General features: G+C 44.2%; 1 protein-coding gene and 1 long non-coding RNA gene across 3 annotated transcripts in view; one reads left to right on the top strand and one right to left on the bottom strand.

Moving 5' to 3' along the window:
* Positions 1-16,303, top strand: part of LOC110987538 (LIM domain transcription factor LMO4.2-like) — a 53,407-nt gene that overhangs the window by 24,436 nt on the left and 12,668 nt on the right. For both annotated transcript variants that reach the window (XM_022250335.2, XM_087143252.1), the window contains 2 exons: positions 6,733-7,473; positions 9,521-9,761. In XM_022250335.2, the coding sequence (XP_022106027.1) occupies positions 7,248-7,473; positions 9,521-9,761 (467 nt within the window). In that variant the 5' untranslated portion in view covers positions 6,733-7,247. The remainder of the gene's footprint in view (positions 1-6,732; positions 7,474-9,520; positions 9,762-16,303) is intronic.
* On the bottom strand, positions 2,401-6,738 carry LOC110987539 (uncharacterized). The gene is made up of 3 exons (XR_002599299.2): positions 4,679-6,738; positions 3,899-4,006; positions 2,401-3,712 (listed from the first exon to the last, which is right to left on the bottom strand). It is a non-coding gene; the product is annotated as an uncharacterized LOC110987539 (long non-coding RNA).

The following is a 16,303-nucleotide window of genomic DNA, read 5'->3' as shown; positions in this document are numbered from 1 at the left end:
ACCACTTTCCACGAGTAGCCATATGATAAATTAGACCCTCTCCACTCGCCATATAATCTAACTGGAATGCACAGCCACATCGTCTAGGAATCAGAATTTCGCAGCCTCAGTCTCACAGCGTATGGGGCCTATTTACTTTGCACTCGATGTTGAAAGCCCCATTCCCGTGCCGCGTTTATTTGTTTTCATTATAATTTAAGCACAAAACCGTCAGCGCACCGTCGTAACAACATGCAGTTTTGGTGCACGCAGTCGACTGGGTATGGCTCCATTTGAATTCTTTATCTCCCTTCATTATGTTCGCCTGTTCAGTTGAAACCTGATACTCGAAGGCTCTACCCATGTACCGATTTTTCTAGGGATAAACTTAGGAGGTCCATGTCATGCATGTATTTGTACTCACCCTCTGTGTTTCGTGCACCCCAGAACCTCTTTAAATAATATGCAGTTATACAAAAGGACACCAACACTGATCGCCGTACCGAATTAAACGCCCAAGATGTTAATTCCTCCCGCACTTCAAATCTGTGATGTTAAATTAGTGTTAATTCAACACTTGGTGTAGTCCTCTGATAACACCTAGGGTGTTAAATTAACACTGGAGGTTTTGCAGTGAGGACATATATTTCATCTTGAATTTGGGGCTATATCTTTCTCACCTACCAACCGCTTTTAAGTGCTTGTATTGTGATATTTCGTTAACAAGAGACATTTCGTTAAATCTGGAGGAAAACACATGGGCTTTCGTGTTTTTTTGTTTTTTGTTTTGGTTTTTTTTTGTCTTTTAAACAAACCTTATTATGACCAACAAACAAAACCCGTATGTCAAAACTATGTACGAAGAAATGCTGGTATTTTATGAAAGAAAACGGTCATTTTCACATATTCTCATTTGAAATCTCAGTTTTGAAGTGTTTGTGTGACGGCGTAAGCACTAAATGCCACCAATAGGAGTTCTTAAATTTCTTGGGTACTCCCTGAATCCCGATAAAAAGTTTGGTTGGAAGATGGGGCAAGACTTTGTCAAACAGGGTCTGCTCTCTATACGTCACAGTCACATTTTTGCCTGCAGGGGCTAGTAAAACAAACTACGGTTTGGCCGTGAGAACAAAAGCAAAAGAATATTTCACTATTAACTCTTAAAACATCACTGAGCTATCAAAACGCCAAAGTACATTACAAATTGCATTACAAATACGATTTTAAAGCAAAGGGCAAACAAAAACTACGCGTGACAAAATGCCAGGATGAGGTTTCTGCAGACTGTGGCTGTCCATACGAAAACATTCATGATGTAGTTGACAACGTGATAGGATCTAGAGGGCATTGGCAACCAGCGAGGCGGGAAAAGATCAAGAACCGGTAGAGTGACCCTACCAGATTTTGGCTTTATTCTTTTGTTGTGGGGGAAAAACGGTCATTGGTATTTTCAGGGGCCCCTTTGCAGTTTGGATGATGTAAATGCACGTGCGTTTTCTGGATTATTTAAGCACTAAGATATATCGTGGGGCATGCTTGTAGCGTGACCCTCGCGGATACGCAGACATCTTAAAACTCGCCTGCGAAATAAGAGTGTGGCCTCCCACATGTTCTGTGCTATATCCTCTCCACAATGTCTTGGATTTTTTATGATGGGGGAATTGTAATTACAAGACATTTTTGGAATATCAGACATGGTATTTATAGAGGAGATCTGTAATGTAATTCAAGGGCGGATCCCGAGCCAAACATTCGGCTGGAGAGACAACTTCGGGGAGTGAACATTTTGAATTTCTTTCTAAACCACGAGTACTTACCTCCTTAAAAAGTAATTTCACAAAACTGGGAGAGTCTGAAGGCTTTGATTTATTTTGTAATTTTACCGGTGTGCATATACCATCAAAATGTCCATGTTCTTGAGCTTTGCTCCCTCCTGACTGGTTCAATCTTTGGCATTGAAGTTAGTAGACATACTCGAAAAGTACTCGACTACATCAATGGAAAGTTGGCTACCATTTAGGGGGTTAGGATTTGTTGAGAGTTAGTTTTGTTAGGTTGATTTCTGTTCGGGGTTGTCCCATTACGACGACATAGGTGAAAAAGGAACTAAAATTGACTTAGAACTCCTCCGCGCGTGCAGTTCACTGCGTGCTCGGGCAGGGTCCTGAATCAGCCACCATGAGCGAACACAATACGAGTGGCTCTCACGATCGACCGGCGCTGAGCCGCCTGGATTGCCGAGCTCTGCCGCCCGAGGGGACGGGGGGATAACGAAACAAGCAAATTGGACATAAAACCCAGATAGACAGGGGGGCAAGGGAATCCCGGCCCGAGCTGACAGGCGAAAGCTTTTTATTTTGAAGCCGGGTTGACTGGACTGCACTTCTTTGAAAAGTGCAGGCGCACGTTCGCCTCATGTATATGTATACACGATGGCTTGAATAGAATGAATAGGGGGAGAAAAGCCCTCGGCTCAATATCTCCTTTATTGACTGTTTCATATGGAGAATATTCCAGTTACTGCCCTGTCTTACCATGCGAAATCCTAGCTTATGCAGTCTGCTGGAATGGTGTGGTTTATAGACGTTACTGAGTGCAATGCCTTCTTATATCTTTTTTGGTAAAAGGGGGAGAGTCCTTCTTTGGAGAAACTAGAGACAAAAATGTGTCCATCGGGGAATAAGGGATAACAATCCAACTGATCAAATAGATCCCTCAATGAGAATTATGGCAACTTATTACAGGATTAGGAAACCTTGAACACATTCATAACGGGATTGTTTATCAATTGGACAGTTTTCAGTATTTTAGCGTGTCATTGAAATTAATGATCTGATCGAAAAACTACAGTTTACCTCCATACTACTTTTGTTGAAGTTTACCAATCATTGCAAGATGAAAACAAAGAAGAAACTGCCCGTAATTCCACAAAGAGCAGGTTCTTGAGAAGTTGAGGGTAATCATGTTCAGGATGTGCACTTCCCTTTATAATTCTACCCGGAAAAAGAAAGTTTGTAAAGTAGTTAAATATGAAGCCCAGTGACTCCTAGATGAAATCAAATCCGATTTGACATTAAGCACAGTATTTTTGCATGTAAAAGAAAAACCACCAGAGTCGTACGGTAATATCTGTCAGCCTTTTCATCGTTATTCTGTCCTGAGTCACTATCAGTACAAACCTATTTGGCGTGATTGCCATATCCTGACAGAAACTTTAAAGGCAACGCCCCTTTCACTTTACTTTCATCTGATAACGCTGTCACGTGTTTTTCTGGTACCACGTCACACTCACCATTGAATGATTAGAATCTATAATCCTGCAATTCTGTAAAGGATATCTTGAAATTCCCCTCATTTAAAAATTAGATCTACTGAAAGTCTTTGTTCTGTGTAGGGAGCGATTGCGTAGGCTGGCGCTGGTGGTGTTCCTGAAAACTATTGAATGTCGAGAATGCCTGTCACTCGTCTGAAATAGGGGGACAGCGCCCAGTGGCGATACGCTGTCCGCCTAAGTGCATTAACATGTCATCAAGATCTCTTGCTCTCCAATTATCGCTTTCCACTTGTACGCCACGCTGACAAATACTCGTCAATTTCCAGCAAATTTTTAATGTGGACGGAGACCTGGGGGTGAGCTGGTTGAGGCAATCAGCCAATGCTGACGGAGCGGATTGTCTTGATGGGATGAGATGTTAAGACCGGGGGTCTCTCCACAGGCTCCATGGTACCCTCCCTACATGCACACAAGACATACAACGACGCGAAGTTAACTTCGTCATCCGGCGTTAACTTACAAATTTAGCCAGCTTATTTCTAAAGTGTCAATTAACTCATAGCATTCTGTCGTAAAACTGGAGGATGGAAAGTTCCATGCCCCACACGGAGATGAAACTTGAAAAGGTTTAGGAGCTTTGAGTACCTTGCGCCGTGCTGAGGATGCCTTACATCGGCTCGCATAGTCTTCCTTTGTCAGGGAAGAAGTTTCGTTATTGCTTGTGGAGAGAAGATGACGCAAAAAGGTCCGAATCTGTAATAAAAATGGAACATTATTGGGGTACTTGGTCTAACTTTACCCGTTGCTGTGCTTTGCCTTATTCTGCGCTGTATTGTCATACGTTTTTGTATTGGTTCGATTAATTTGCCTTATGTTTGACTTTTTTTTGCCTCGCTTTGACTGGATTTCCCTTACCTCATGTTGCCTTGGTTCTTTTTTTCTACCTAGCGCCTTGGCCTGTCATCAATCGTTTAAACTTTCCTTGCTTTTCCCTGTAGTGTATGTTTTGCTATTCATTGTCTGGTTTTGCCTTCCTTTACAGTCTTTCTGTATTTGCTTGCCTCCCTTGGCCTGGGTTTGCCTTGCTTTGCCATGTTTTTGCCTTGGCCACAGCAGTGTTTAATTTGCCTTGGTTTGCTATGCATTGTCTCTTGGCCTCCCTTTGCCGCCTTTGCTGTGTTTTGCTTGCTTCGTCTTGTTTTGCCTTGATTGGTTTTGCAGTACCGAACTTCGGCGTTATTGACTTTGGTTTGCCTCGCTTTGCTGGATTTGCCATGCCTCATCTTGATTGGTCCTGCTCCATGTAGTTCCTTTTTAGTTTGCCTTTGCGTTGTGTTGCCTCGCTTTGCCTATAGTTTGATGTGTTTTGCCATGCTTCGTCATGTTATGCGTTTGGCGGTCGAGCTCGACCTCTTTATGGCTTACCTCGCCTTCCGTGGTTTGCCTTGTTTTACCATGCTTCGTCTTGTTTGGCACTGTTCGGTCTTGCTCTGCCTCGCTCCGCCTGGTTCTGCCCTTCCCTCACCGGTCCTTGTCTCGCAAACGTCTTGCACGATCCCCGGCCCTGCCATCCCTGATGGGAAGGCCTCAACTTCACTTCTCGCCAATCACCTTTCAATATGGCTATCAACCCTTGTTGGTATTTGGAGGTGTAAGAACAGGCGATCTAAGTTAATTCCCTTTGCGACCAGTCTGATGCCCTGTCGCCCCGCCACGTCTTGGCGTGGTTTGTGTAACTTCGCTGCTCCTCCACAGCGAGGCTGCGCCCTATACAGCCCTTCATGAACTGCCCGGTCCCGCCCCCGCTTTGCTGATTTCTTCCTCGAGGTCTTGGACACGCTTCTTGACGAAAACAAGGAGTCTTAATTGCTGGTTATATATGGAGAATGCACCCAAAAAAACACTCAGTAATTTTTGTCAGACATGATAACACAACGTTGCCCTCTAGGCACCGTGCAATATCAATGGGAATGAGGTGAAGTTTTCTGCATTGTAACCATTTGAACCACTCCCTAGAAATGTTATTTCACATCAGTTTTTTTCAGTTAGTTTCATGAAGTAAGTTCACCTACAACTCATGATTTTCATTAAATAGTCAGACCTGCTCATAATGTGGCCAAATAGATACATCTAAATTCGTATGTCCTTATGTGATCAGGGTAATGATTTGTTGAGGGATTTATCATCATGAAGGTTAAACGAGAACCATCAACTCGTGGCTGGATACACTATAATAATAATAAGCTAAATCAAAGTGACGTCACGTGTTGGGAGAGGCTAGTAGGGGGAAGCAGATCCACTTTGCGTGATTGATATTGAGGGTGGAAATGAACGGATGAAATGCCGGAAGCCTCGGTGCAATCTCCTGCTTGTTTTGGGCCTTCACTTTATCAAGAGGAGGCATTATGGCAAGAGGAGCTTTCAATCTAAAGCAGCGAAATTGCATTAGTGCTCAGCCAGTCCAGCACGACCAAACTCGTCACAGCCATCACGTACCTTCATTTCCTTATTGATGGAAGAATGCCGTTGCGCGCAGCTGTTCCCCCATCCGGCATTAAATGGTCGAAGATATTAGAATCGAACGAATAATTGGGTTCGTAAATGGCAGAAGCAAAAAAAGAGGAGAGTGATTACTGAGGAGAGACGTAGTGTAATTGATTATTTTGAGTGGTGAAGGCTTGGTGTGACGGCATCTAGACTCATTAATTATTGTTGGTCGTGCCATTCAACAAACCCCCAAACCCTGTGCTGTGTCTGTTTTCAATGGGGCTTAACGAATCCTTGTAGCCATTAATTAATATCCATTCCAACATTTCACTGAATGTATTTCCCCGCACCATAAACATGTTTACCTCGTTAACGAGCAAGCAAGCCGTTCATCAAAATGAGCTTATCAAGCAGGGAGAGAGACGCCACCCACCCCTGTAAAAAGCTCTACCCTCAGCGCTGAATGGACGCGTCCATTTCATACGAATGAGTGGGGAAAAAAACTATAATAACACATGACATATTAAATGCGGCCATTTATTTCTCGCTGAAAGCCCCCCTTTTGTTGCCTGCTTAAACCACATGTGATTTGCTCTGAATGGCAAGTTCATTACTCAGCGTCGCGCAGACTGGATGTGTGTACACACAAACCGGCTTCGGCTGCCCCCGTTTCCCGCCACTGCCATGTAATCATTAACCGCCTCAGCCGTCCACCCCAGCACACTGCGTTTTGTTTTCGACCGGCGCTCCTCCGGTCATTCAGTCGTCACGTCGTGAGTGCAGCGGAGGCCCAGCCTCTTGTACAGGGTGCACGTACATGTACCATGCCGAGGAACGAGCCGCACACACGGCGTAACTGTATAGCACCTTCACCGGAGTGGTGAACTGTACAGTACATGCAGCCCGTGTTTGTGTCGCTATTTCGCGCTGAAAGCCTAATAATTGATGTCGAGAACTACATGTGAACCAGGCTGCTCTTTTCCCACCGACAGGTAGAAGCCTTTCACAGCCGACACGTACAATGGAGTGACCGCACATCGCAAGTACACCCGAGTACACCGACCGACTGATGTCTCGCCGCTCTCTGACCAGACGTCCCTGCACTGTTCTGCAGTATCATTTCAGCTGCAAGTTCAACTTCTCAAATATTGCCTGATCACGCGAGGACAAGATCTGAGTGCAAGTACTAGACTCCGTTGCCGGTCCCTGCATGACCCGTGTGCTTCGAACAAGCCCGTGCACCCCAAGGAAATCAGGGGGACATTGCGATCGCCGACCGAACAGTGAGCTGGTCGGACCATATAGCAGAGCAAGGATGCTGTTGGCCTACGACTGGCGTTAGTGCTCGGTTGGGGCAGCAGCCAAGACGCTTTCACTGCATGTACATGTACACTTGGATTACGATATACAGGTGCCTGATTACTGTGATATGCCGAGAAGATATAATTAGACTTTGACTTGTTGGCGACAAAACAAAACGAAAACACATATCCCAAAACCCACGCATATGCTGTACACATTACCAGAGAGAAAGACCGATACAAACTTCTTTAATTTCACGCGGACAAAAATAATTAAGCCAAAACTTGGTGAGGTCAACCAAAGCCAACCGAATTTATGTCAACCATTTAGGAATCGGAGGGGAGGAGTGTTCAAGTACGTGGAGTGTTCAGGATATAGTACGACAGTAGCCATGACGCAAACCATGGACCCGGTAGCTGGCTGCGATGTGGGTAAGTAGAATAGCATAATACAGTCTACCCTAGCTCATTCAAAGCAGTTTACGTAGGAAAGTATGATGAATGGTGATGAATGATACCTCTGAGCGTGTCAGACGAGGTCAAATAATCGGCCTGTTTGATATTTGCAGCAAACCGATCGGCAACATATGTAAATGGGCACATGCATTTCAATCTCCTCCCTCGAAAAAAAATGCGATAACAAAATGAAAGTACACGTGAATTTCAGTCTCATCCATCTATCCGATAGACAAACAAACCTGATGGTGTTTATGATACGTCGTGTTGTCGATATTCACTAACCTTTATTTTGAGGGGATGGTGTTCCTCCTGGATTTTTCTGCAGTATTCACCAGATTACACAATGTGCCAGCCACATTGAACTGTTTTGGTTCTGCCTACCGGTACAACATGAACACGTGTGGTTAAAGGAAAGATCATGGAAATCACAACTATTTTCGGTTTTTCGGACAGTTTTCGATTTTCGAACAGTATAGATTATTGAGTATTTTTACCAATCTACTGAAGGGAAATAACAATTAATAATAGCTCCCACTGTTGTGCAATTTATGTGATATTTACAACCCTGCTTGTAGTTGTTGTTTTTTTTGGGGGGGGGCTGTATTCAGGATATAAATCCCACCAAGAATCAATATTTTTATGTGTTCGTCGTGAGGGCCCACAATTAGGTTTCGTCCGTTCGCTTCATGAAGACATTGGTGCATTACAACAGACATCCATGGCACACTATGTGTGGTAATGAAACTATAAATTATTAATATTTATTATAGTATAACTGCATTAGCCTTGCTGCATCCCTTATAAGGAGTGAAAAGAACTCAAAATAATTATTACAGAAGGTTTTAATTTCATGACATGCGTGTAATAATAGTTTCTCACCATTACCAAGAAAAAATACTGTGAAAACAGTTCGACAGGTAAATGTGATATCGTCACCCAGTTATTTTAATACGTGCATTAGAAAGCAAAACATTACGTTTAATTTCAAAAGATTATATCCTTCCGCAAGCCACACACCTGCACCCCACCGCACGCGCTTGTAATAATTTCTTCTGTCAACCAACCACTTAATTTCAAGTTGAGATGCATCACACGTGACCTTTGTATCCGTTAATAACATTGAAATGCTCTCTTGAGATCGGGAATCATTTGAGTGCAAAGTTCAGACATTGAAAAGGGTTGCACAGTATGCTAGGGACGTTTGGTAAGGACAATATTTACACATTACGCGGACCTTTCAACTCGTTCGTTGCTGGAGAAATTCCAAATTGAGATACTGCATTGGAAAGAACGTTAAAGGCGCTGTCTTGCATTTTGCGCGCTTTTTTGAAGTTCCTAAATATAGATTGAAGCATTCGAGCCACGAGGTTGTGTTGCACTGAACATGTACGGATCATACTTCTGGTGGCGTTGCGACTGGAATGCGCTTCGTGCATGCACTTAGCAATTTGCGTGGATGGCACGCGACACACGACCAGCCCGCACCATGCCTTGACTCGGCCAAATGATGAATTGCCCATTTTTATCAAATTTGTCTGGGGCTGCCCAGACCTAATAAAGCGTTAAGCACCAGATGTTCACGGCGTAAGGGAACGCTATACCCGGGCTTGTACAAAAATAATTTAGTTACAGATAGTACGGCCATTAATCAACTATCTGATGTGGAAATAATATTGCATGGGGGGTAAACTACACTCGCCGTGTGTGTGTACAACTGGCGGCGTGTAATCAAGGGCGTGTGGAGAGGGGGGAAAATGGTGCGGTGCTGTACGGCCCCTGATTACAGGGGTGCGCCATATATAGTCAGTCATTATCAAGAACACTGTGTTTTCCTTGCCGCTACCCCCAGGATATGCGAGTTACATTAAAATTGGAGGATCCAGGACTGTTATAAACAAATTCGTTAAAAGGTAATAAGGCATGCTATGTCTCCCACGTCTCAGGAGAAAAAAAAACTTGGGATATTTTTATAATGTAGCCATTTATTGACTGGCGGTGATGCGAATGGATTCTCTTGCAGTTCAAAGCGAGATCAGCAAAGAGAGCCGGTCTGCGGGCAACAGTAACAACAACAACAACGTGGTCAGGTGCTGTGCCGGCTGCGGCTGTAAGATCGTGGACCGGTTCCTGCTGCACGCCGTGGACAGGTTCTGGCACACGGGCTGCCTGAAGTGCTCCTGTTGCAGTGTGCAGCTGGGAGAAGTGGGCCCCTCTTGCTTCTCCAAGGGCGGCATGATCCTCTGCAAGAAAGACTACATCAGGTGAATGAGTTTCGATATTCGAATAGAGAGTGCGTTTTTTCTCTCCGAAAATGTCAACACTATGACGAATCATCAAAATGCAAACAGGAGGACAGTGTAAGAAATAAAGATAAAACTGAACGAATACAGGCCCTTTTCAATGATTAAATTTCAGTTTGTTTGCAAGCTGTTGAGGGCTGAGATCTGGGCTCTTCTGGGCACACCTCAATAAATGAGACCTTTTAATTTTCGTCAAGAAGGTTTGCCTTCGTCCATGCAGTAGCACATGTAGAAAGCGTATGCGGGTGGGTTTCTTAACCATGGCGACTCAGTCAACCTCGTTCCCATGTTGCTTCCCACCATACACCTAACGATATCTTAATCCCTTTTATTGTGAGATTTAAATATTCTACTATTGGGAGATTTAAATTCGGATAAGTCAGCGTCAGTTTCATATTCTCCACGACCAGGGGTTAGTGAAGGAATGCGCACGCAGCCCATGGGGTCGAGGTTGAACTCAAGTTGAACTCCTTCTTGGAAGGAGCTCACTCATGATTGTTGGTTTCCCCAACAATCATGAGTGAGCTCCTTCCAAGGCTGCAGTTCGACCATCACTTCCTCGAGCGCAGGCTAGTGAATGTGGTGGGACTTGTTATCGTTACGTCAGTTGAACCCTTGGTTGTCAAGAGTTCATACCTATCACCGTGTGTTGCAGAAAACCAAGACTTTCGTTTTTCACTTTTGATAGTAGCCCATACCGCGTAGACGTTGCGTTAACCATTGTCTTGTTCCTTGTTTTGACAGCTTCTTCCTCACATAACGTACGGTACCTGCACGTTGACATGCGACAAAGGGGACTAATTGATTTGATTTTGTGCAAACCATTTATACCATTCATAACGCGCGAAATTTGGGTCGACCCTTTGGGTCGACAAATCCGCGCATTGTGACTGGCCAACACGTTGCAAACTCTTGGTGACGCATTTCTGTGAAACGGCCGTATTTGTCCGTACTTTTTTTTTCATCGAAAAGGAAACGCATGAAAACGCTTTTCTTTTCTCGCAGAAAATTATCGGTTTGCAAACCCTTTGTGTCAGTTTGTGAAAAACTATTTGTACTGACAAGTACGGGGTAGTGGAAAGTGTGCATCCTTCAAACCCTGTGCCCATAGTGACAGTCCGGTCATCTTGAAGCTGTGTAAGCTGAGGCCCTGGTGGCTCTTGTAAAATCTGGCCGTCGAAAGTGCTGAGAGAGTTGAACCTGAATACCATTGCTATCAAACAGAAACGATATCTCGAAGATGAAAATACGTGAAACTTTTCAGAGTGATGTATAATGTGGCTCCTTGACATGTTGATAGACTTCTCAAAGTAGCCTGAAAGGTGTGTGTGCCTAGCACAGTAACTCAGTAAGAGCTTAGTGTAAGCCAGGACGACAATATAAAGGGATTTAGGTTTCCATTCAACCGGAAAGACGTAAGGTGACAATAGTGTTAAAGAGATAAAGAAGACGGGCCCCTGCAGGAAGATGATACCCGCTGTCTGAATAGGCACCGAAATGTGCAATTATCCGGGGCTGAGGCTTTCAGGCCGCATTATTTCGACCTCTCCACACTCACAGCACCTCTTAACGGTAGTTCGCCCCTTTTACCGTCTTTTGTCACGCCTCTCTAAGGACGGCGACGGTTTTGAAGGATGGGGACACACATAAAAAAAAGCTTTATTAGTCCATAACCTGCACAGGATTTGTAGCGGTTGGATGGAGCTGTCTGGTTGTCGGACGCTGTTTGGGTTGCTGTGGTAAGGGGGATTTGAAAGTGCATTGGACGATCGATACTCTGAACCCCAAGCCTTGGGTACGGCTTAATGCCACTCATCACACCACGAGTATAGTATTAAAAAAAAAGTATATTCATTCGTAGGGTCACATTTAAGGGTGGCAGGGATGTGTGCCCGCGTACAGTTAAAACACACTAAATGTCGAACACCATGCCCTCACAACTTTGGAAAAAAACAACAACTGAGAATCATTTTATACAAGAAACTTTGAAAATCACCAATAGTTTTCCACACTACGAATATCTCACAAAAGAAACACAGTGCGCTAACAATGAGCGTCCACTGTTGTTGTACCGAGCTTCTCTTGTTAGATGTTCATAGTGCCAATTGACCTGGCCTGGGCGATGGTCAATAACCCGTTCTGTCTCCGACTAATGACTTTTGTGTTCATCCCTATGGAATTTTTATGTCGCTCATTTGTGCGTATATGTACTCATATGTGTGTGCAATTAAGCCATCTTTCATTCAACGGTCGATGTTGGTTAGGAGTAGGTATTGGGTGACGGCGAATGTACGTGTTTCCGGAGGAAATTCCCGGCGTTGTATTTTTCTCAAGGTAGCACTATAATATTAACATGTTTCCAAGCTGGCAGATTTGAGTTGGCTCTGCAAATATATAGGCATCAGAGCTGCGTTAAAATAAGGTGCACTATCGTTGAGGGCCCCATAAATTTCCAAATCAAATCTCTCGGGGAAGTTAGGAGCGTCCATCCGTGCCTGCGTGTAGCGTATATACATGTATAGTGCTTTGAGGAAGACGCGGTTGGATCCAAAGTCCATCAAAGGACTTTCTTGGCCAGTGGGCCGCGTCGTTTTCCCATCACGTCCATTATTTTGCTTGCATCGATTTGCGGACAGCACTCCCAGCTTGCTGTCTAAGACTGCCTGCCCCCTCTCCCACGGGAGCAAGATCGCATTAGCCCAGCACACGTGTTCTTACAAGTAGCTTTCACCTTGCACTTGATGTTTATCTTCCATTAGTCTGTACCCACACCGCAATTTTGTCGCGTTCGCATGTGCACAGAATAATACACAGAAGTTCCCATTTTCTCTTTTCTCTTTCACACAAATTAAAACGTCTACAAAAAAAACTGACGGTTGACATTATTTTTAAAATGAGGCTCACCCTCGAAGCTTTTACCAATATAGCGCCCGGCTAGCAATGGGAAGTAATGGGGCGGAACCTGATTGAAACGGAGTGCCAGAGATATCCCGAGTTAGTTCTCTTGTCCATCATCCACAACCACTCTCCGCGTTATCCATGCGCCTGCAATTACTCTTTTCATTCGAGTCCACTGTCTGGTTGAATGAGGCCGGGGAAAAGAGGGACGTCTGAAGCGACCCAGTCCCACCACCCTTGGGGACTAAAACACTGAATCGACTCTTTTTAAAAGGGTTGCCGTCGAGGCGTATTGCCCACCTAAGAGGGAAACTACAAAAAGGGGACGGCATTGTGACCCGTTTGGGGGGGCACTGAAATGGAAATCAGACTTGAATTTGAAAGCAGTATATGTATGCGATTTACCCGACTCTCATAGCTACCACAACGTGAACAGGTCGAACCAGGCTTTCTGATAAGGTCGTCTGCGGAAGGGCTTATGCACGTCTCATAATACGAGAAGCCCTCTTAACCTTAACTTCAGCGCCTCCATATTTGATATGAGCCAAGCTAATTTCTAAAAATGCATTAGCGGAGAGGCTTGGCGTTATTATTAACGGTGACGTACGGGGAATCCAGTTTAATAATTGACGATGGCCGAGTCACAATAAGCTTATAGTGTCAGAGCCGAAGTGTAGTGTGGTGACTAAGGTGGATTGCCTTAATGGGAATGATGCAGCCCCCCGGGCCAGCTTGCCGTCGTGAGTGATGGAGGACGGCATCTTCATCGCATCATCAGATAGAAAATGCTGCTGCAGAGATGTTGGGACCACTATACGCCATCATTATATTGGTGGATTCGAAAGATAACATCGATTCGGGCGATCTAATTTTTATGTTTTCTTTTAGCGGGTACTTTCGTTACATTGTGGGTCGTGGTCTGTTTCGCTGAGGTCAGTGTTTCCTCGGTTTTTTCCCCTGTCTCCAAGAGTGATACCTGGGGCTTAGTTAACTTAAGGCGGAAGATTCATACGGCAAGTGATACGTGTGTTAAATCCATCAAACCGTTCCCAGCGACCGTGTTGTGCAGCGAAGACAATAATAAAAACACCTTGCAGTGAATCCAAATTAAGTCAAATTAAAATAAAGGCATTGTGGTAACATTGCACAGGTTGTGTCATTTCAAAGTTCTTTTTCCTTTTATCTTTCAGCAGGGGTTTGACTCGGATTTCTGTACCAGGAATGAAATAATCATGTAGACTGGGTTTACGCTTCTCAAACCGAAAAAGGGGTAAATGGGTCTTCTAGAAACGAAAGTGTACAACCCGATTGCCTGTATTGTTCGCATTCCTTGGGCCCATCTTCGGCTAACATTAGTCCCTCTTCTTTAAATTTCATTACTTTAAACCTCTTTGCTGAAGTTGCGGGTACCAATGCCATGTTGCCACCGCGGTTAAAAAAAGTCCCCGGTTAAAAAAAGTACCCCGCACGGGTGCGATGTGCGTCCAACAGGCGCATGTGTGAGATGGAGAGTGAATGAGCATTGCGCGTGCAGCAGTCGAAAACTCCATTAGCCTCCTCATAAAGGGCGCAGTGAAACGAATCACTCCGTGTGGAGATTTTTTTAAATATTATAACCATGCTGCAGTATGTCCAGTCACGACGGATAAATACCGCTGTATGTACTCTGTGCAGGATCAATGGGCTACAATAATTCGTTTTGCAAGCGCGAGGGTTTGTGCATATCTTTATGCATCGCATGTTGGGCTCGGTGCGTTGTTCAGCACCAGTTCAGCGCGATTCAGGGATGTATAGGAACACGTTGAGACTGAGATTTTACAGTGTTAACCCCCAGGGTATGTGTAAAAAAAAATCTAGTAAAATTGGAGGATGGGGGACTTTTGGGGTTAAAGTAGACACCTTGCCCTCGCTCCCTTTAATCTTGCTTACTTTAACTGTGCAACTAAACTGCGCCCCTCCCCCATGCGTCTGATTAAGAAGTTGTCGCTACAAAAGCTCACACAGTCTCCGTGTTTTCAGTTAGCTTGGCTACCCCATTTTTCTCTTTTAACAATGTCACTTTAAACAAATTGACACTTTTTTCCAGTTGCCCCCGCATCACGTTTTGGGGAGTGCTTCTTCTTTCAACCCCCCCCCCTTGAGACACCAGTAGCACTTCTCATTATCATATGCGCACGCCGCCGAAAATATGCATCGTTTATCGCCATGTACATGTACACCGCAACCTTGCTTCTGCCCAGTAAAACCCGAGAAAACATACTCTATGAAAACATAACATTGTCATGTAAGAATTAAATCCAAATTAAAACACCCTTTTTTTAGTAACAGACCTCAAAATGAAGTACAGAAGACCGATTTGGCAGAGTGTGCATCTTCTGTCCATCGATGTGAAAACGACATCAGTTGATTTGACGACCTGGATTGCATTCAGAGGCAGTTCTGTCAAAATGACAGTAAAACGCGCTGCATGATCAGTCGAGACAAGGGGCTGCTGTGTTTCTGTGTTGCAGGGGATGACGGTGATGTCTTCACTTTAAACGACTTGCCTTGATGGCTCGTCTTGATGATGACAGTCATGGCGTGATGATGTTAACAGGCCAATGATCAATTATTTCGGCCCAGCCTGACTTAATACGCGTGCCCTTTTTATAGACCGCCCGTGAGCGCCGTCGATCCGTCGCCCCAGATGTTCTTATACCTCTCTTATTGTAAAAAACCGCCGAGTCGGGTTGACTCGGAATCTGAATCCGGGTTCTTTTAACCCTTGTCCGAGTCAAAAAGAGGAATTTAAATGAGCCGCTAGAATAGAAAGGATGAAGCAAATTTGGATCCAGATTCTGGGTCATTATTGTTTTGACCCCTCAGTTTTTAAAGTAACGGCCTAAGTTTTACAGCTTAAATTTGCGCTTATTCTTCAAGATTCTTTGTCATCAATGAACAGATAGGTAGAGGGAAATTGAAAGCATTGTCAATCACCGTGGTCTCCACACATCCAGACTGGTAAAACATAAAATTATATACAATACGTGGATAATTTAAACACGTAAATAAATCAAAGAATACAACCGAAAACACTCTGCGAAAACAGTATCTAAAACGGATAAACAAACTGTTGTTTATGAGTTATTTCCGCACACTTTAAGGCAATTGTGAAGATGAACAAAAGCCAATACACGTAGAACTCAGAAAGAAACAAACGAGATAGACAAATGACCTCCCAAAAGACCAAAAAAATCATTTCAATGGCCCGAATACGCTGAATTAAACAAAAGCCAGTAGGCCTATATAAAAAAAGGCAGTGAACATGTGGCATTAAACTGTTCTTTTTCTTTCTTTCTTTCTTTTTCTTAATAATTTATTTATTTATTTTAAGGCAGTGGTAGCTCCGTGTGGAGTTCCTTCTCAGCAATCGCCTAATCCCCCTGGGCTAATTCGGCTTGAAGAGTTTCCGGTGCTTTGTATGTGTTGTTAGGTCTCGAAGTATTTACAGACGAAAGGCCACCTGTCTGCATTCTCTGCGTACACCTGCTCGTGTAATCCTGCATCGTCGCCAGCAACGTTGAGACAACAAATTGCGCGAAAAGCATCCGCAACGGCGTCCCAAA

Source organism: Acanthaster planci, linkage group LG11 (genome assembly GCF_054643075.1).
Source record: "Acanthaster planci isolate LZ-2023a linkage group LG11, COTS_SCS, whole genome shotgun sequence".
Classification (NCBI taxonomy): domain Eukaryota; kingdom Metazoa; phylum Echinodermata; class Asteroidea; order Valvatida; family Acanthasteridae; genus Acanthaster; species Acanthaster planci.
The sequence above is the reverse complement of the archived record's forward strand: the minus strand, read 5'-3'. Positions and strand labels throughout refer to the sequence as shown.